The sequence below is a fragment of the Taudactylus pleione genome, unplaced genomic scaffold (assembly GCF_031769625.1).
Source record: "Taudactylus pleione unplaced genomic scaffold, aTauple2 ptg000248l, whole genome shotgun sequence".
NCBI classification, from domain to species: Eukaryota; Metazoa; Chordata; class Amphibia; order Anura; family Myobatrachidae; genus Taudactylus; species Taudactylus pleione.
Window position 1 is genome coordinate 932529 of NW_028284650.1, and position 21890 is coordinate 954418.

At 44.3% G+C, this 21890-nt stretch overlaps 1 protein-coding gene across 1 annotated transcript in view; it reads left to right on the forward strand.

Moving 5' to 3' along the window:
* The window catches only part of CDC37 (cell division cycle 37, HSP90 cochaperone), a 37196-nt gene extending 15785 nt beyond the window's left edge, over window positions 1–21411 (forward strand). The window contains exons 4-9 of the mRNA XM_088479903.1: window positions 2327–2432; window positions 3786–3901; window positions 4421–4543; window positions 15392–15574; window positions 18546–18617; window positions 20719–21411. Coding sequence (XP_088336029.1) covers window positions 2327–2432; window positions 3786–3901; window positions 4421–4543; window positions 15392–15574; window positions 18546–18617; window positions 20719–20850 — 732 coding nt within the window. The 3' untranslated portion in view covers window positions 20851–21411. The remainder of the gene's footprint in view (window positions 1–2326; window positions 2433–3785; window positions 3902–4420; window positions 4544–15391; window positions 15575–18545; window positions 18618–20718) is intronic.
* Window positions 21412–21890: the final 479 nt, after the last annotated feature.

Genomic DNA, 21890 nt, shown 5'->3' on the forward strand with positions numbered 1-21890 from the left:
CGGGACCTGGAAGCGTGTCTCCTGTGGGCGTCCTCTTACTCATGGCTGGACGCTGGCGGCTGTGGCATGTACTTTAGGGTATTTATGGTGGGTAAGTGTTTACATCCTTGTCTGTTTGTTTGTGCAAGTGTGTCCTGACAAAAGGGCTTCTGCCCTGAAACGTTGACAAAGCTTTAATACACTTGGATTTTATGCATTATAATCGTGCCTCCTGAGTACCTGTCTTGTCTTTGGATTTCTTTACTGTGTGTGTGTGTGTGTGTGTGTGTGTGTGTGTGTGTGTGTGTGTGATATATATAAACTGATTTGGGGACCCATTGTCCCTGGGGGTGAGGGTGGGTGGCACTTCCACAGGGACATAACTACTAGAGTGGCCCATATTGCTGGGGATTTTGTTACACTGGGGGGGGGGGCTATTATTGATGGGGGGTGGGAAATTAAATTTCAATGGGGGCCTATGGACACAGGGGTTGGGGGTGCATAACACGCCCAAGCTATATATTTTTTATATAAAATATTTAAATATATTTTAAAAATCCTAAATAATCTAAATAATAATTAAAAGGAAAAAAACTATTTCTGTGTGGTTAATAAGGTTAGGTCCCTTTTATATAGGGAGGTGTCACATTCATGACATCAGTAAGTGACCCATATGCTCTTTAGTAGAGAGGTTTCAAATTTATGTGATCACTAATGCTGGGCATACACAGCCAGATAAAATGTCTGTCAGACCGACAGACATTTTATCTGGCCGGCTGCCAGCCGCAGATGTCGCCGGCATACACTGAGAGAAATCTCACAGTGTATAGCCTGACATCCGCGCTCCGCCTTCGGGGGAGGGGACATTTCCACAGGAAATGTCTGTCTGTCGGCCGCGCTGGGCATACACTGCCCGATGCGGCCGACAGTTACCAGGTAAATATCGCATCGGACGGGCATGCTGGATAATCCTGCATGCCCGACCGAGCAATATTTAACCCTCGGTCGCCTGCACACACACTACAATTATCGGGGCGATCCGCCGATATCGACGGATCGCCCCGATAATTGTAGCGTGTATGGCCAGCATAAGAGACATTTATTTATTTTTTGTCATGTTAACAAAGGAGGTTTCTCATTACATTGTTGACATAGGCAAAGTGAGGAGGGCAATTGAGGTGATGGAAGGAAGGCGCTAACCTCAGCCCACACTCCCTCTGTAGCTTATACTCCCACAGCACTGGTCGTACCGCCCTACATCACTAGTCACTCTCCCTCTGTAGTTTATACTCCCACAGCACTGGTCGTACCGCCCTACATCACTAGTCACTCTCCCTCTGTAGTTTATACTCCCACAGCACTGGTCGTACCGCCCTACATCACTAGTCACTCTCCCTCTGTAGCTTATACTCCCACAGCACTGGTCGTACCGCCCTACATCACTAGTCACTCTCCCTCTGTATATCATACTCCCCCAAAACTGGTCGTACCGCCCTACATCACTAGTCACTCTCCCTCTGTAGCTTATACTCCCACAGCACTGGTCGTACCGCCCTACATCACTAGTCACTCTCCCTCTGTATATCATACTCCCACAGCACTGGTCGTACCGCCCTACATCACTAGTCACTCTCCCTCTGTATATCATACTCCCACAGCACTGGTCGTACCGCCCTACATCACTAGTCACTCTCCCTCTGTAGCTTATACTCCCACAGCACTGGTCGTACCGCCCTACATCACTAGTCACTCTCCCTCTGTATATCATACTCCCCCAGCACTGGTCGTACCGCCCTACATCACTGGTCACTCTCCCTGTGTATATCATACTCCCACAGCACTGGTCACTCTCCCTGTGGCAGTGCGCAATAGGCTCTTGGGAAATTTCAGCTCCAGGCCCATGTGGACATTAATCTGGAACTGTCTCTTGTATGCTGTGCAATTCCTCACCACATGATGCGTGTTATTGCCAGTCTCTAGTATGCTGTGCAATTCTCCATCCACATGAAGTGCGTTACTGCGGTCTCTAGTATGCTGTGCAATTCTCCATCCACATGAAGCGCGTTACTGCGGTCTCTAGTATGCTGTGCAATTCTCCATCCACATGAAGCGCGTTACTGCGGTCTCTAGTATGCTGTGAAATTTTCCATCCACATGAAGCGCGTTACTGCGGTCTCTAGTATGCTGTGCAATTCTCCATCCACATGAAGCGCGTTACTGCGGTCTCTAGTATGCTGTGCAATTCTCCATCCACATGAAGCGCGTTACTGCGGTCTCTTGTGTGCCGGCCAGATCTCTGCCCATTTAAAGTATGTCACTGTAAACCCCACTTTGTTTGTTCCAACAGAGCGTTTTCAATGTAAAACCTGAGAGTAAAGAAGACACAGAGGAGCAGAAGGAGCAAAAACACAAAACCTTTGTAGAAAAGAACCTGAAGCAGCTAAAACACTTCGGTAAGTGACAAATCCCTGATCACACATTTAGGGCCATATTCAATATGGGGCGAAAAGGCCGTTACAGATCACCGCAAATTTCCTGCCTGCGGGATACTGCGGAACGCAGGTAGGGACGGCAAAGGGCAGACTGTATTAGCAGGGTGCCGCTAAAAGGCAGGGTGCATTTCGCCCTCTTAGACTTGGGCAGGGCGCAGCGCCCCACTAAACCAGCCTAGCGAGAACACTACACATTACTACTACATTGTTAGCTTTGGGTGGAGTTCGAGGAAAATCTTTTTTTTAGTCCAATGCTGGCCAAACCGTGGAAGTGGAACATTTTGGACCGTTTGGATAATTCCACGTAATTTTCGCCTATTTCCATTATCTCCGTATTCAATTTCATTGACTTTTCGCCTGTGCGAAAAAGTCTATGTAAAAAAACGGGGATAATTTTTCGCTTGCTTTTAGCAGGCGAAAAAAAGTGCAGAATTGGGGTTTAGGGGTGCAGGCTTAAAAAAAAAAAAAAAATAGCCTGCACCCCTGGGAATGGTCCCTAAAAATCTGTGTTAAAAAAAAAAAAATATGGACACCCCAAAAGATTTATTCAAATTCAACTAGCGAACACACTTCTAAACTAGTGGAATGGAGTCCAGAGGGGTTCCCTTATAGGCGGCAGGTGTTTTCTTCATTGCGGGAGTAGTGGCAGGTGCATTTTTGCAGAATTGAAAAAAATATTTTAAGGGACTTAAACATATACTTGCACCCATTTTCATGTTCCCCAAATTTGATGGGCATAGTTATTTTTCCCCCAAAAAATCCTCTAAATACTCTTCTGCATCACCTTCTTCGAAGCCGCATTTGTGCACCTACTGCGGCTATTTAAAAACCTGACTTCTGCAGGCAAAAACGGGGGTAACCAAAGTGATCCCCCATATCTGGACATCTTTAGGGGGGGTCCTAGGATTATTTATCAAAAATTCATGTTTTTTTTTTTCGCAGATCCAAGTTTCGCCTGTTCCCAATTTCTCCTACTTTGAAATTTGATACGGGGAATATCTGGCACGCTCGCGATACTTTTCCACCTGGAAAACAGGCGAAAAGTCTGGACTTTTCGCCTCAAATTGAATACAGGCCTTAGTGTTCCCGCTAGAAAGCGGGCAGGGCAGGACGCTGGGGTTGCCGGCTGTGACCTTCAGGCTGCAACTAGTGAGGGCCGTTTTTATTAGTTAGACGGGAACAAACCTCAATGGTTTATGTATGTAACCCTTGCCTCTCTGTACCTCCTGGAGTTGTGCATAGTGCACTCCCTAGCTGGGCTTTGTTATATATTATATGATGTATGTAATGCTCTCTTCTGTTTCCCTCTACAAGGAATGCTGCACCGCTGGGACGACAGCCAGAAATACTTGTCCGATAACCCCCATCTGGTGATTGAGGAGACGGCCAACTACCTGGTTATCTGGTGCATTGATCTGGAGGTGGAAGAGGTGAGGAGACTCCATCTTCCAATTCTTCTTATCATTTTCTGAAGCACCTTAGTACATGTCTATTGATTATGTTTTGCACTATTGATTATGTTTTGCACTATTGATTATATTATGTGATTGCAGGATTTTGATAAACAATAACTGATTATTCTCTAGAATTACAACCACCGTGCAATTTTTTTGTTTATGTGGCTTTGATTCGAGTCATACTTGATTGTGTATATAAATTGCAATAATCCCTCTTTGGCAATGCCTTTTTATACCTGCTGCTAAACAACAATAGGGTACTTGGTCTCCGCTACTAGGCGGCAGATCTTGTTATCCAAAGCATGAGGGACTGAAGACAGGATAGTACTACGTTTGTTATCCGGTCGGTTTCAATAAATCCTGCGCCGCTGCCCTAATGCCAAGTGTAGGTTTTGTTACTGCTGAATGCACTGTATAAGTGCCCTGTGCCAGTCAGCTGAGTGAAGACTCGTTCTCCTTCCTAATATAACTCCCTCTGCTTGCTTGCTGTAGAAACACGCCCTGATGGAGCAAGTCGCCCACCAGACCATCGTCATGCAGTTTATTCTGGAGCTGGCCAAAAGCCTGAAGGTTGATCCCAGGGCCTGTTTCCGCCAGTTCTTCACCAAGATTAAGGTTAGTGGCAGGGTGCTAATCCTGGGTGTTTATTAATGTGCTGTTTTTTATAAATATGATTTATGGACGTAGATGATGTGTTTTGAGTTTGGGCATGTTGGCTTAGAAGTGATACCTGGAAAACCCCCCAAGCAATCTGAAATGAAATAGAGGAAGCATTACTAGTGGTATAAGCTGCACTACTTGTAATCGTACTAATAAAACCCTAATTATAAAGATTTTTTTGTAATATTTCTCTGGGGACACTGAGGCAGCAGGCAGTCAGGGTTACATGACAGACCCCTGCAGGCTTACGCCGTTCACCTAAGCGAGTACTATGGAAGGGGCAGCGGAAAAAATGTTTTTTTTATTTTCCCTCTATATTTCTCCCCTCCAGGGCTGCATGATTCAAATACTTTTTATAATTAGATCTGTTGGTCTCTTGCCAACAGGATATTTTTTTTCTTCATCTCCAGTTGAATAATTCATAGACTAGTGTTTGTTATGTACATTGAGCAACTTGCAGGGTGCAGCCCTACTCATAATAAATACAGCTGAGTGGCATTCAAGCAAAATATTTCTAAACATATCGGTGATGTAGATGTCCTGTTTTTAATTAATATCTGTCAAATTGTAATCGGGTGATTTACAGTAAAATATTTTTAGGCTTAAGTTTTTATTTTTTAAATAATACTAATGAAAAAATGTGATGATCTTTATCAGCAGTAAGGGACAGATTTAATTAGGTTGTGTTGTGCAGTCTCTTCTGTCTGTAAAGTGCTCAGGCCTTACCCCTGGGGGGAAGCAATCGGGAAGCCGACTGCCTAAATACCGCTTCCCGACTGTCATATCCCGGCAAGGATGAAATGCTGGGCGTCTAGATATAGACGCCGGGAGACCGGCGCCCGGCATCCCGATCGTAGTGATGTCGGGCGCCGCGAGCGGACAGCCGCGGGGGGGGAGGGCTAGGTTTAGGGCTCCCGGGGGGGACTTAGGGTTAGGCACCCCCCCCGGGAGGGTTAGGGTTAGGCTAGGGGGAGGGAGGGTTAGGGTTAGGCACCCCCGGGGGGGACTTAGGGTTAGGCAGCGGGGAAGGGGGTGGTTAGGGTTAGGCACTTGGGGGGGAAGTTAGGGTTAGGCACCCCCCCCGGGAGGGTTAGGGTTAGGCTAGGGGGAGGGAGGGTTAGGGTTAGGCACCCCCCGGGGGACTTAGGTTTAGGCAGCGGGGAAGGGGGTGGTTAGGGTTAGGCACTTGGGGGGGAAGTTAGGGTTAGGCACCCCTAAGGAGGGTTAGGGTTAGGGGGGTTAGGTTAGTAGATACTCACCTATCCACGATCGGGCTTTTCCAGCGCTGTCGGGCTTCCGCTGCTCCGAACTCTGCTGATGTCGGCCTGCCGCTGACGGGAATCGAACCGCCGGCCATGCCACCTGGTTTACTGTGTGCTGCTACCAATGAGCTGCCATGGCCTTACACCTGGTGTACTATGTGCTGATATCAATGAGCTGCCATGGCCTTACACCTGGTGTACTATGTGCTGATATCAATGAGCTGCCATAGCCTTACATCTGGTGTACTGTGTGCTGATACCAATAAGAGCTGCCATGGCCTTACACCTGGTGTACTGATAACAATAAGAGCTGCCATGGCCTTACACCTGGTGTACTGTGTGCTGCTACCAATAAGAGCTGCCATAGCCTTACACCTGGTGTACTGATAACAATAAGAGCTGCCATGGCCTTACACCTGGTGTACTGATAACAATAAGAGCTGCCATGGCCTTACACCTGGTGTACTGTGTGCTAATGCCAACGAGCGCTAGCATGGCCTTACACCTGGTGTACCGTGTGCTGCTACCAATAAGAGCTGCCATGAGTTTACACCTTTTGTATCACGTGCTGCTAACAATTAAAGCTGTCATGTCTTCACACCTGGCGGATTGTGGTCCGTATTCCAAGATGGATTCTTTTGCTCAGTAACAGCATTGTTGGATGCAGCTGCTGTGCAAAAATATGCTAATGCCTGCAGGAGGCTTCTGATGGCATCTCAGGTCTGATGCCTACGTCCAAAGGCGCAGAATCTGACCCACATTGCGATCATCGATCGCTATGTTTGCAGCATTGGCCATCTGAGAAAGCCTAAGCTTACTCAGTCTGGTCACCTCCTGCCCACTTGTGAGGCCAGTAAATCTGCGTTGGCAGATGCAGACACTGGCCTCGGCACTCCTAGAAAATGGGGCCGACAAGCCCCCGTTTTCTGGAAACACTGCACCGCTGCGGCTTAGGGTGGACTCCGCCATCGTAGTCAGTTATCAGCGCGTGTGCTGATCATTAAACATCAACAAAATATTTATTACCAGTTATTTGTACAGCGCACACATATTCCGCAGCGCTTTACAGAGAATAGTTGGCCATTCACATCAGTCCCTGCCCCAGTGGAGCTTACAATCTAAGTTTCCTACCACACACACCCACTAGGGTTAATTTTTGTTGGGAGCCAATTAACCTACCAATATATTTTTGGAGTGTGGGAGGAAACCAGAGTACCCAGAGGAAACCCACACAAGCACAGGGAGAATATACAAACTCTACATAGGTAGGGCTGTGGTGGGAATCGAACCTACTACCTCAGTGCTGTGAGGCGGTAATTACACTTCTGTGCTGCCCCATATCAGTGTTGTACATAAACAATCGGGGTTACGTACAACTCTAAATTATGCCCTGTGTACTTGTAACTGCCCTGACACGTTTTGTCAAAGGCTTCATCAGTAATGTTAAGAAAAAATGCAACCAGTCCTGCACTAGAATAGTTATTATGTTTGTCAATCAGTCCCCAAATCCAATCGGAGATCGTGGTTAGGTAGGGGATTGTTTTGTTGTTATGATAATGATAATGACCACTAGGGTGAGCTACTGTCTAGACTTTATAGAAGACAAGTATTGAAGATAAAAAGAAAAAAATAAGGTTTTATACTGGCAGTGCACCTGGGACTACTAGGTTTAATATTGTTTAAATAAAACCTAAATGTTTATGGATTAAAAAATATAGGGGGGAATTCAATTCAACGCGAATTGAATAGCGCCGGGAGAGCGCTCCCGGAGCCATTCAATTGCGACTTAACAAGGGTGTTGACTAAAGTGCCAGGCGCGCGGCTGTTAGCCCGCCCCAAACAGCCCGCTGCATTGAATAGCTTCGGGAACTCCCTCCCGCGGCTATTCAACATCGAATTCCCCACATAGCGGCTAATGTCATATTAGCAGCAGCAGCTATCTGGATATTTACCTGCAAGCTGTATTTACTGGATCTTATTACTGATTCTGATGGAGGATTCACCCCGTATTCCTCATATCAATATAACTGTGATACAGTTTAACATTTGTAGGAAAGCACAGCCTTGTTATTACACACACTACCTGCATTCTTTTCTTTCTCACATCTGAATTTTGTTTAACAAATATTCACTTTAGATAATATTTAAGGTCTCAAGTTTCCATTTGTAGGGATTATGGCCCTGATTCAGAGCCGGACGCTCTGACCAGAGCGCTCGCTCTGAATCAGGGCCCACCTCCATAATTATGGAGCGTCCTCCTGGACGCTCGTATAGCTGTGGGTCACCACCCACAGCATATACGAGCGTGCAGGATGATGGTCGCGATGGTCTTGACCATTGCGACCATCGCCACTGCGAGCCGAAGCCTGCGGTTGAGTTTCTCAACCGCAAGGCCTGGAGTGATTTTGGCTCTATCAGAGCCAAAATCACTCCCACTGACATCACTAGTGATGTCAGTGGGGCCGGCTTCTGACGGCAGGCGTTCCCTTGGGAACGCCCCCGTCTGGGAGGCACGCCGGGCGTGCTGTCAATCAACATCGACAGCACGCCCCCTTTGATCAGACACAACGAGCGAAGGAAAGTCCTTCGCTCGTCGCGTCTCGCGCATGCGCAGTGCAGACCATCGACCCACTTGCGAGCGGACAGCCGCTCGCGAGTGGGTCTGAATCAGGCCCTATATCCCATGTTATAATCAATGAAGATTTGTTTTAATTGAACAAAATTAAACCTCTGTGTCCCAAGTGCACTGTCAGTATTAGACTTTGTTTTTTGTTTTTTATTCTGCTCAATACATAATCAGGAAGGTTGTGGGGAGTGAGTAGCGGATGTTTTCTCTGTGGGATAATTTCCCCTACTACCAATACATCTAATTAACACTTATCCCTCACATGGAATTGGCTGCAAAGAAATAGATAATTTGTAGCTTATAATTATTACATCAAACTATTCACTTTATATAATGTGTCCGCTTAACTCCTCTATTGGTGCGTCAGGAAGTTCTTAGTGCTACTGTGGGTCTGAATCAGAGGTGCATACAGTCGCCGCCACAGCTGTCTTTTTGCAGTACAGCAGCGGCAATAATATGCAAATGCTAGTTTCAGCCTTCCCTTTTTGTGCTAGTGTGCACCTGAATGTGCAAGCCTTTAGACACCCACTTCCATTGCCCGTGCATGCTGCGACAGCACCGGTGGTTCTAGAAAATCCACAATCGGCACACAATTGGCACTTATTCTATCCCTATGGCAGATGCAGAGTCTATATCTGAACATGGCCTCTGTGAGGTGTGTGTGTGTGTGTGTGTGTGTGTACTATGATCCTGAGTCTGCAGAATTAATTTGCCGAATGCTTCACGTATAACAACCCCCTTTACTGGAACTACTATCGTTCACTGATACACGGTTGCCGCCAGGGCTTAAACACTGAATAGTGCAGGCTGGAGATCACAGACCTAGATTTAAAGGGAACAAGACACTTAAAGACTAAATGGCATAAGAAGCTAAAGCAGTAGCTAGATATACCATTTAACTAGATGGCACAAGGAACTAAGGGCCTGATTCAGACCCACTCGCAAGTGGGTCGATGTTGTGCACTGCGCATGCGCACGACGGCGGGAGCTCCGTCGTGCGCATGCACCAGACGCGACGAGTGAAGGACTTTCCTTCGCTCGTTGTGTCTGATCAAAGGGGGCGTGCTGTCGATGTCACTAGTGATGTCAGTGGGAGTGATTTTGGCTCTTATAGAGCCAAAATCACTCCGGGCCTTGCGGTTGAAAAACTCAACCGCAGGCTTCGGCTCGCAGTGGCGATGGTCAAGACCATCGTGGCCATCAAACTGCACGCTCGTATAGGCTGTGGGTGGTGACCCACAGCTATACGAGCGTCCAGGAGGACGCTCCATAATTTTGAAGGGCGGCCCTCATTCAGAGCGTGCGCTCTGCTCAGAGCGTACGGCTCTGAATGAGGGCCTAAATGCATTCGCTGAAATACCAACTGAACAAGGATAACAAGATACTAAAACTATATATAGAAAATGGCTGGCTAAATCTTCAGGATAGCACTAGTAATTACACTGAAGAATATGTTAGCCGGTTTTCTATCACAGATAATTGCACTTCAGGAGAATACTTAACAGATCTTATTGAACAGGTAATTTGCACAGTGGAGAAATGGTAACAGGTTTTCTGCATAGCACAGATAATTGCACTGTAGAAAAATGCTGGCCAGATCTTCCAAATAGAATAGATAATCTGCACAGTCGAGAAATGCTAGACTGATCTTCCAAGTAGCACAATTAATTTGCGTATAAGAGGACTACTGACCAGAATTTTTTGCTTACACAGATAATAGCACTGTGAAGAAATGTTAGTCAAATCTTTTAAATAGTACAGATGGTTTACACAGTAAAGAGTTGCTGGGCAGGTTTTCTGAATAACCCAGATTAATTGCACTGTATAGAAAATGCTGGCAGATCTTCCAAATAGCACACATCATTTGTATAATAGAGAAATACTGACAGGCAGAAAACCTGCAACCTATCACAAGTAACGGCTCTGTAAAGAAAATTTTAGTCATATCTTTCAAATAGCACATATGAGCAAACTGTAAAGAGATGCTTGCAGAACTTCCAAGCAGCACAGACAAATGACCTCCACTAAGCAGCGGGTATCCAGGACTGACTGGATCAGCCTGATCACAACCCACAAAGGAGCGTGAGAGGGAAAACCCTTAAAAGGCTGAACAGCCAATCGTCACTGTCCATAAACCAACAAGGCTCCGAACTCTGCTGCAGCAGTCATGATTCAGAACACAGCCCAGCACAAAGACTCCTGGGTGTATATTTACCAAAGTGCTGATTTTTAGAAGTGTAATTGTTGTCCATAGCAACCAATCAGATTGACTTATTTATCCCTTCTAGAAGATAATAGCTAGAACAACATCTCCACTTCTAAAAACCCACACTGTAGTAAATATACCCCCTGATCTGCACACCTGACTGGTTGCTGAAGCCCTAGAGCTAACCTCACCAGGAGCTGCTGAATCGTGCTCCTTCCAGATTCTAACATGTCTGTGGCTGTGCGTCTGATAACACAGCTGCCTTCACTGACACTTCTATAACACACTCACCCAACAGATTTTTTTTTTTTGCATTCATGTCAAGCCACCTCTGATGAACGCTCATGGTTTTCTCTCGCTAACGCTCTATTTCTGATACCAGCGTCCCCACGCACAGCCGCGCAATTGTGCGTACACCCAGGTTAATGCATGCACCGTAGGGGTTTTCGCAGTAGCAAAATCTTTGAGCTAGGTGAACATCTGCATTGTGTGCACTTAGCGTGCACCTCTGAATCAGGCCCTGTATGTTTTCTTTTAAATACAGGAATAGTGCAGTGGTAACTATTTAAAATAAAAATGTATAAATATTATATTTGTTGTATAAATATGTAAGCGAATATGAAAATATTTAAAAAAAAAAAAAAAAAAACGCCTAATTGGATGACAATTTAACCCACTCTGAAGCTGAAACTAATATACAGTAAAAGTATTTACATTGCAGAATAATTAAAATTGTCACTTACCAACTTTTACTTAATTCCACTAACTGCACTTTTCCCTAGCACAAAATAAAGGGGAATACGACTCTTAAGAGAAATGAGCAAATATAGCGAAAGAGCTCTATCTGGCTTAATGTGAAGTATAAGTGTTTAATCATAAAACCGGTGGGTTCCAATCAATAGATCTACAGCCAAATGGTCGACTGTGTCCAGATAAACACTAGCTGTTACACAGGCAATAAGTCGACAGGGGCAAAAGGTCGACACAAAAGTTTGACATGGGTGAAGGTCGTTGATCAACTGGTCGACACAAAAACTTTCAACTTTTTTTTTTTTCTTTTTTTAATGGGTTCGGTACTTACACGGAGGGTTAGGGTTAGGATGTAGGAGGAACCGTTATGGTTAGGCACATATACCCCAATGGTTAGGGTTAGGATGTAGGAGGGACCGTTCTGGTTAGGCATATATACCCCGATGGTTAGGGTTAGGCACTAGTAGGGACGGTTAGGCACTTACCGGAGGGTTAGGGTTTAGGGTAGGGGTGTACAATAAGCTCCCCCCCCCCCCCCAGCTGTTGTAGAACTACACATCCCAGCATGCCCTCCAACAGTTTTTCTATTTGACCATGCTTAAATTGTTGCAAGGCATGCTGGGATGTGTAGTTCAATAGCAGCTGGAGGGACACTTATTTTCCACCTCCTGGTTGAGGCACTAGGAGGGACGGTTAGGGTTTAGGCTGTTACTCCAACAGTTAGGCACCAGGAGAAAGGGTTAGGCACCAAGGGGAAGGTTGGGATGAAGATTAAGGTTAGAAAACAAAACAAAAAACCCACTTGTCAACCTTTTTTTTTTTTTTTTTTTTTTTTCTCTTCCCTGTCGACCTTTGTTGCCTATCTAGACAGTTTCTATGGTTTTCTTGTAGATCTTTCGTGCCAAATCCAAAACTGGTATAGTGGGTGTGAAATGTAAAAAAAACATTGCTAATGCTTCAATGATTTAATATAGCAAATAAAAGTGTAAATATGCTGACATTTATGAATGTTCACTAAAAATTGGGTGATTTTGCAGTAGCAATAAATGTATTAAGGTCAAAGGAAGTTTGAAAAATATTTTGTCCCTTTTTTTTTTTCTTTGGCTTAATTTGTTTACAGATTTTTTTTTTTTAGTTTATTTTGCATATAAACTTTATTACTTTGTAACTTCTCTTATATATAAAATTAATTGGCCTGTTTGGTTATGCATTCTGAAACCCCTGCACCGATTGGGATGAAACCAACGCGAGGTGATCCAGTTGGATCCTGGCCAGGTTTTAGGGGGGGGGGGGGGTTAGGATCCCGGTCAGACCTCCTGTTGATGTGCGCTGGGCAGAACTGTGACCCAGGGAGCCTGTTCTGGGCCCTCCATTGGATGGATTTGGGCGACATCATATAAATTGAAACTTTACAGAGGTGACATTGGTTCCCTGGAGACATACTAGGGGGGGGTTGAGGTCCTAGTCTGTCCTCTTGTTGGTGTACTCTGGGCAGAACTTTGGCCCGGGGGGCCTGTTCTGAGCCTTCCACTGGATGGATTTGGACGACATCACATAATTAAACTTAAAAACTTGAAGTTTTAAACCTGGGCAATGACAGGTACTTCAGCTAACATATTATAAGAGATGTATTAAAAGCAGCAAAGTAGTAAACTTATATTTAATACTTTGAAGAATTGCTGTTCTGTTTAATTTAATTCATACAACAGCTTGATTAATTTTTGAGCCATGCTTATAAGAGTTAAGTTGATATGTTATATAGAATCAATAATTTGATACCCTGCATTTCTTTATGATGATTACCTTTGCAGTTATTACATACTATGTTGTATCAATTAAATGAATTCCTAGGATGAGTTGGAATTGGTAAAAGGAGGAAGCTTTCTGATATATAAGTCCTCATAGTCAGTCGTTTCCTGATGAAGCCCGTGACTAAAGGTAGGTACACACTGGGCGATATTACTGAGCGACTGCACGATTATGACATCGTAATCATGCAGTCGCTCAGTAATCGTGCACAAATCGTGCACTTTTATGTCGGAAACGACCAGCGATGCGCACTCCCGCTGGTTGTTTCCGACATTGTCCATCGCCTGAACATGCAGCACAATCTGACGACCTCGTCAGGTTGCTGCATGTTGGGGAATGGGGGGGAGAGAGAGCCCGGCGCTGAACAATATCGTTAATGATATCGTTCAGCGGCTGTGCTCAATGTCATGAACGACATTGAGCACAGCCTGCCGGGGACACACTACACGATATCGCTCAGGGAGCATATCGTGTAGTGTGTACGCACCTTAAATGCGTTGTGGGATGGTTTGATGTGAATACAGGTAGCCTAACCATTGTTGTGTATAGATCGGAGTTGGAGTCACTTTTCTTGGTGAAGGTGTGGTTGGGGCTAGCATTTCATACTGACAACAGCTGATTGAAGTTGTTTCTATTATCTATGTAGATATTGCGAGATAAGCATTCTATAGGGTCATTTTAATTGGCGTGTTTGCAAAACCGTGTTTATTTAGTGAAACTTGCATATATATGGCGATTCATTTAGAAATCTCTATTTGTGGTACTTTTCTACTAAAAGCGACCTGGGAGAAGTCCTTGGAAAGGCGGGGAAACCCTCATGGTCCCCAAAAAAGTGACAACTGAGATAGCAGGACCATACAGAAGGCTGTTAGTGGCCATAAGGGAGGAGGAGGTTCTTAAAAGGGTTTTTTTTTTTTTTTTTTTGGGGGGGTACAGAAATATGTCTGTAATTTTTCATTATACAACTTTGTAAAAAGTTGGAATGAACCTCTCATCTGCAAGTTCAAAAACCCATCTCCTGTCAATACAACACCTCCTTACACCTGAGCCTCAGAATTTTCACCTTTACAGACATGACCCACATAATTTACACCTCCACATACTGTACCTGTCCCACATAATTTACACCTCCACACACCGTACCTGTCCCACATCATTTACACCTCCACATAACTGTACATGTCCCACATCATTTACACCTCCACATACTGTACATGTCCCACATAATTTACACCTCCACATACTGTACATGTCCCACATCATTTACACCTCCACATACTGTACATGTCCCACATCATTTACACCACATAACTGTACATGTCCCACATCATTTACACCTCCACATACTGTACCTGTCCCACATCATTTACACCTCCCCATACCTGTCCTACATCATTTACACCTCCACATATCTGTGCCCCATCATTTAACATATTTATGATTTGGATGTAATTACCTTCAAATTTAATCTGAAAGTCTGCAGTTAAAGCACATTTTGTTTGTTTCATTTCAAAGCCATTGTGGTGGTGAATAGAGGCCAAAATATGAAAATTCTGTCAATGTCCCAATATTTATGCACCTGACTGTATTTAAACCACTGCAAGTGCATGATTATTCATTGGGGGTAGGAGGCGTTCTGCACTGTGTTTTGACAAATTTCGGGAACTGAATTGCAAATGAGATTCACTGTGCAAGTTTGCTGTGAAAACAGCTTGCAGGTCCCAACTTGCACCTGATTGAATTGACCCCATATACCATGTACACTATCTATGGCCTGTTATCATGCCCAAGAAACATCATGTAATGAAACGTTTTATACTGGTGAGCTATAATAAGCTTTAGGTGGTAGTCTATGTTTGACAACAAGGAGCAATTTTCCATTGAAGCCTCTTGATAATATCACACTACAAATACATGTTAATATTCAGTGCGATTATGCTTGAATTAATTGCATGCAAATCCTATACATCATCCTCTAATTATTGTATGTTTAGTCTGGTGCGTTCTCTGGGTCCTGCCCACCTGCTTCCATTTTGCCATTGATTATTTGGTAGGGAAGGTTGACTTAATGTCATCTGATTTTTGCATTGTAACTGGCAGGCGGCGGAGACATATATAATCTGTCATCTTCTGTGTATGTCCTCCTACAGACCGCTGACCAACAATACCTGGATGCTTTCACAGATGAGCTGGAATCTTTCAAGGACAGAGTGAGGGAACGAGCCAAGGTCCGGATAGAAAAGGCCTTGAAAGAGTATGAGGAGGAGGAACGGAAGAAGAGGCTGGGCCCCGGAGGGCTGGATCCGGTTGAAGTTTATGAGTCTCTCCCACCTGTAAGCTAGTCACAACCTCACACATTTTTCCTCCGTGTTTCCTAACCTTCTGTATCCTGTCTGGGGAGGTGATAGCTGTACATCAGTCTGTAGCACAGAGGCCACAGTTTTCTGTCCGATTTACAAGCATAGAGCTCCGTGGTATATGCTATACAGTGGAGACAGCCATTTTGGAACCTCAACCAATGTCTATGGGAATGCGGCCTAGCCTTATCCATTCTATATGAACTGGTCTTGAATCCTTTTATGAGAGTACGTAATGCAGACATTTGATGACTAAAAGGTATAATTATGCTTATGTTCTCTATAGTACACCAAATACAATCAGATGATATTTATTAGTTGTAATTCATTAGTTATATAATACACGGAACTAAATAAGGATGTAACATGTAAATTAGGTAGTTTAAGGAACTGATTTTCATAGAACACAGAACAAATTATAACAATATATACTTCTATGTGATCTTGAATGTTTTGTTCTATCTCTGTACTTTAGTTTTCCCAACTATACTGCCCACACGAATGCACCCTTACACCTACCCTATTCTCACCTATACTACCTGCACTAGTGCACCCTCACACCTACCCTATTCTCACCTATACTACCTGCAGTAGGGCACCCTCACACCTACCCTATTCTCACCTATACTACCTGCACTAGGGCACCCTCACACCTACCCTATTCTCACCTATACTACCTGCACTAGGGCACCCTCACACCTACCCTATTCTCACCTATACTACCTGCACTAGGGCACCCTCACACCTACCCTATTCTCATGTATACTGCCTGTACTAGTGCACCCTCACACCTACCCTATTCTCACCTATACTGCCTGTACTAGTGCACCCTCACACCTACCCTATTCTCACCTATACTGCCTGTACTAGTGCACCCTCACACCTACCCTATTCTATACTGCCTGTACTAGTGCACCGTCACACCTACCCTATTCTCACCTATACTGCCTGTACTAGTGCACCCTCACACCTACCCTATGCTCATCTATACTGCCTGTACTAGTGCACCCTCACACCTACCCTATTCTCACCTATACTACCTGTACTAGTGCACCCTCACACCTACCCTATTCTCACCTATACTGCCTGTACTAGTGCACTCTCACACCTACCCTATTCTCACCTATACTACCTGCACTAGTGCACCCTCACACCTACCCTATTCTCACCTATACTACCTGCACTAGGGCACCCTCACACCTACCCTATTCTCACCTATACTACCTGCACTAGGGCACCCTCACACCTACCCTATTCTATACTGCCTGTACTAGTGCACCCTCACACACCTACCCTATTCTCACCTATACTACCTGCACTAGTGCACCCTCACACCTACCCTATTCTCACCTATACTGCCTGTACTAGTGCACCCTCACACCTACCCTATTCTCACCTATACTGCCTGTACTAGTGCACCCTCACACCTACCCTATTCTCACCTATACTGCCTGTACTAGTGCACCCTCACACCTACCCTATTCTATACTGCCTGTACTAGTGCACCCTCACACCTACCCTATTCTCACCTATACTGCCTGTACTAGTGCACCCTCACACCTACCCTATTCTCACCTATACTACCTGTACTAGTGCAACCTTACACCTACCCTATTCTCACCTATACTGCCTGCACTAGTGCACCCTCACACCTACCCTATTCTCACCTATGCTACCTGCACTAGTGCACCCTCACACTTACCCTATTCTCACCTATACTGCCTGTACTAGTGCACCCTCACACCTACCCTATTCTCACCTATGCTACCTGCACTAGTGCACCCTCACACCTACCCTATTCTCACCTATACTACCTGCACTAGTGCACCCTCACACCTACCCTATTCTCACCTATACTGCCTGTACTAGTGCACCCTCACACCTACCCTATTCTCACCTATACTACCTGCACTAGGGCACCCTTACACCTACCTTATTCTCACCTATACTACCTGCACTAGTGCACCCTTACACCTACCCTATTCTCACCTATACTGCCTGCACTAGTGCACCCTCACACCTACCCTATTCTATACTGCCTGTACTAGTGCACCCTCACACCTACCCTATTCTATACTGCCTGTACTAGTGCACCCTCACACCTACCCTATTCTCACCTATACTGCCTGTACTAGTGCACCCTCACACCTACCCTATTCTCACCTATACTGCCTGTACTAGTGCACCCTTACACCTACCCTATTCTCACCTATACTACCTGCACTAGTGCACCCTTACACCTACCCTATTCTCACCTATACTGCCTGCACTAGTGCACCCTCACACCTACCCTATTCTCACCTATACTGCCTGTACTAGTGCACCCTCACACCTACCCTATTCTATACTGCCTGTACTAGTGCACCTCACACCTACCCTATTCCCACCTATACTACCCACACTTATACATTCTTACAGCTGTAATAAGTGTAAATAAATTGTAAAATGATGTTTCCTAATTAAAATATTATGCAATGTACTAGATTTAAGGATTGATGCTTGAAATTCAACATTGCCTGAAACTGCCTACCTAAACTAAGAAACAGACTTGCTGCCATTCTACAGAATGCTTTCTAAGGGCTAACACTCATAAGTAACATCTGTGATATGCAATTAAACTATGGACTACCCTGAGTTTTTTTGTGGATTGCAGAATAGAATAAGGAGTCAGACTATAAGAACCTACCAGCCAAATTACAGCAACAGTGTGTTTCTGAGTTTAAGTATGCAGATTTCAAGCTGATGTTTTGTACATTTTAGCAAATGGATTAATTTAAGTCAAGCAAAATCATTTTTGAGGAGTTGGCCTTTTATGTATAGGACAACAATCATCTATAGCATTTAAGAGTTAAAGTTGTAAAATCAGGGAGGCCCTAGGCTTCTATTATATACTGAACACTGTCATCCTCTCATTAAGCAATCTCCATAATTCTGTCTATTTGCATAGGAATTACAGAAATGTTTTGATTCAAAAGACATTCAGATGTTGCAGGACGCCATCAGCAAAATGGAGCCTAATGTAAGTTGAACTTTCTTTGATACTATGTTCAATTTGGCAATAGTAAATGGGGTGATAGAGGGTTAGACCTGCAGTGGAACCTTTCCTCGATATGATACCTTGCTCCCTCACTTAGCCACGTTCTCTAGCTCCTCATTTTCTATATAGGAAAACTTTTTCCATTTTAAAATACGAGGGCAGACTGAAAAGTAATGAGACTAAGTTTTTTGTTCAGAATCAGATGGTTCCACAGGATCTGAAAATTGAAAGACGTGCAGTAGACTATTCTGTGACCACACTTAGTGTTGCAGTTGGGACATTTTTCACTTCATCATCTGTTAAGAAATTCTTTCCGGTAAATAGTTTTTTCAAGGTTGGGAATGCCCAGAAATCACAGGGCACTAAGTCCGGGCTATATGGAGGGTGTTCCAGTGCTGTCCCACTAATCAGTCAGTGCTGCCAATGTAACAGCAGCAACATGTGGTCGGGCATTGTCTTGGAGCAAAAGCTACTGTTTCTTCAGCAAATATGGTCTTTTCTGCCTCATGGCTCCACGCAAATGGGTTTTCAGGGCGTTTGCATAGTAGTCACCATTAATTCTGTCCACGGGGAACCCAGTGCTGTAGGATCATACTGTGCACATCCAAGAACAGCAGAATCCTGACTTTACACGCCAAAGGGATCGCACAGAATTTTTTTGGGTGAAGACGAATACAAGGGCATATTAAGAGAGGAGGGGGCCCGTGTTCACTCCCTGTCTGGGGCCCCCTCCTCTCTCCCCGGCTGCCTAGTGTGCCCGGAGTCTACTGCGCATGTTCACCTGGAAAATGGCGCGGCAGGCATTTTCACGGTGATTTCCTATTGTGCATGCGCAAAACACGGGGAAAATGGCTGCGGCTGACATTTTCCAGTCGTTTTCAGCAGCGCTACTCCGTGGGACATCGGAGAGGTAAGTATGAAAAAGAAAAAAAAAGTATGGGTGAAGAGTGCGTTGCCCATGTGCACCGCACACCCTGCACACATTATAAATACGTACGGAGATCTTCCACAATCTGTGACCTAAACAAAGAAGACTACGGCAGTCCAACCGCAGGTTCAGACACATCGATGTATGAGCTTCACAATAACCAGCATAGAGTTGCCACGTCTACCTATGGGACAGAAAAACACTGACAGTCTCATTACTTGTCAATCGGCCCTCGTACATTATAGTTGAAATATTCTGTTCTAATCTAGTTTAGAGGTGATAAATAGGGATTATAGGGATGAGACCGGAATCGTAAAGGTAACTACTGCTAGGAGGTTTAGTTAACTTTATAACTGCTACATAAAGTTCTGCCACATGAATATTCGTATACATTCCTCAGTGTGCCCACCCCCTGCTTTACCGTCTGAACGTTTAGACCTTTTATAAACAAAACTGAAAACATTCGTTTTCCTTTTTAAAACTTTTTCTTTCTACATGTAACCATAGTGTATTATTTTAAAATATCACATGTGCATGAACCAAGAGCAAATGAAATGATATATAATTGGCTTCTTACAGTATTCATCTATCCCTACTTGCCCAGAAAATCTACAGGAACCTCCTGTGCCAATTAAGTCTGATGAAAGTGATCGCATCTTCTTGCAGATTTGTATTAAACGAAAATGTTTTTTTTTTTTTTACTTGACAATACATTATTCCATCAGACAAACCATATATATGGTATTATTGCTTAGATGAGAATATTTCCTAAAATCTGCTAATGCCTCTCAGTATTTCTATTTGATATGTTCCATTCCCATGTTAACCACTAGATGGCCTCTCAACAGTATCCTAACCATGCTAGAGACTTCTCCTTGACCACTTCAAGGGGGCCAATGCCGTTCTATTGCCAAGAATTACGGTACCAAACTTCGCACATTTTCCTGCACACCTATATGTGGTGCAATGTAAATTGAGGCCACTAGGGGCCGGCGCCCCGATCGTTTCTCTGGCACGAAGAGCGCATTGCATCTAATGGAATTTCCCTCTTTTATTTGAGATCTCTCTTTGCAATTTATCATTTTAATCAATGTATTGCAATAAATGTGAGTACACTAAAGCACATCCTCCTGTGTTTCCCCTTCCATCCTGTAGGAGGCCAGGTTTTATATGAAGCAATGTATTGATTCAGGACTTTGGGTACCAAACGCCAAAGGAGATGGTCCCGATCTGGAGGGTCCGGATGCAGAACCAGTATATGAAGAGGCCCAGAACGCGTCATCTTAAGTCTGAACATGGGAGGAAAACAGCATCTCTCAATGCAGCTCTCAATCCGGTGCAATAAATAGATTCGCTCCTCAGCGCTCTAGATCACCATCCATCATAACCCATAAAAGGTGCAGCAGCCATGATTGCAAATTAAGGAACCAATAAACGGGCTGATCGGAAAAATATTGAAGTGCACCAACAATACACATTTGTGACCCTGGGAACACACAATGAGTGTTTAATAACTGAAATAAAATTCTGATATTGCTTATATTCCCAAACTCCATGATTTATAGTGGAGAAAGGGATTTTAAAGCTTTTTTTTTTTTTTTTTTAACCCCTCAGGGCTACATGGGTTAAACAGCGAGTTACACTGAACAGATGAACTCCCTATAGCGCAGAAGCATGCAGTTCAGGTGTTGCTAATTAGGAAGAAATAATGTTAGTATGTTGTGCCTATACCGAGACACGTATAGCGCCAGTCTTATGTCCTGTGTGGCTGTGAATCTTTTCTTTATTACGCTTCCATGTTAATACTAAAGCAATGAGAAGAAAATAAAATCACTTTTTTTTTTTCAATACTAGAGTGCATTGTATTTTTATTTATCGGTAGTGCAATCCACTATATCCTCCAGTTCCTATGCTCCAATAGAGAACAAGCCCATTCAGTTCAGTTGAAGAATTGGATTAAAAGAGAATATTATTGGGAAGGGGGCATTTCTCCATCTTGGTAGAACTGTGGGAGTCCATTAGCCAGAGGCCTGTAGTTTGGGAAATGCCTGTGTTGGTGTTTGGAGGAGTAAATGCATTAGCGGCTCTATGTAGGGACTATAGATACAGGCCAATCAATGTCAAGACCTCTTCCAATCAAATTTCATGCAACAACACTGCATAGAGCAGTGTGATCAACTGTGGGCTGCGAGTCTGGAGGATCGTGGATGTTGTGCTGCCGGCGACTGAAGGGGGTCAGGTGTCTGCTCATTATGGGAGCCATTACCTAGATAGTTGTGGCTTTGCAGCATGGCCAAACCACAAAATTAGTGAAACTGTGATCTCTG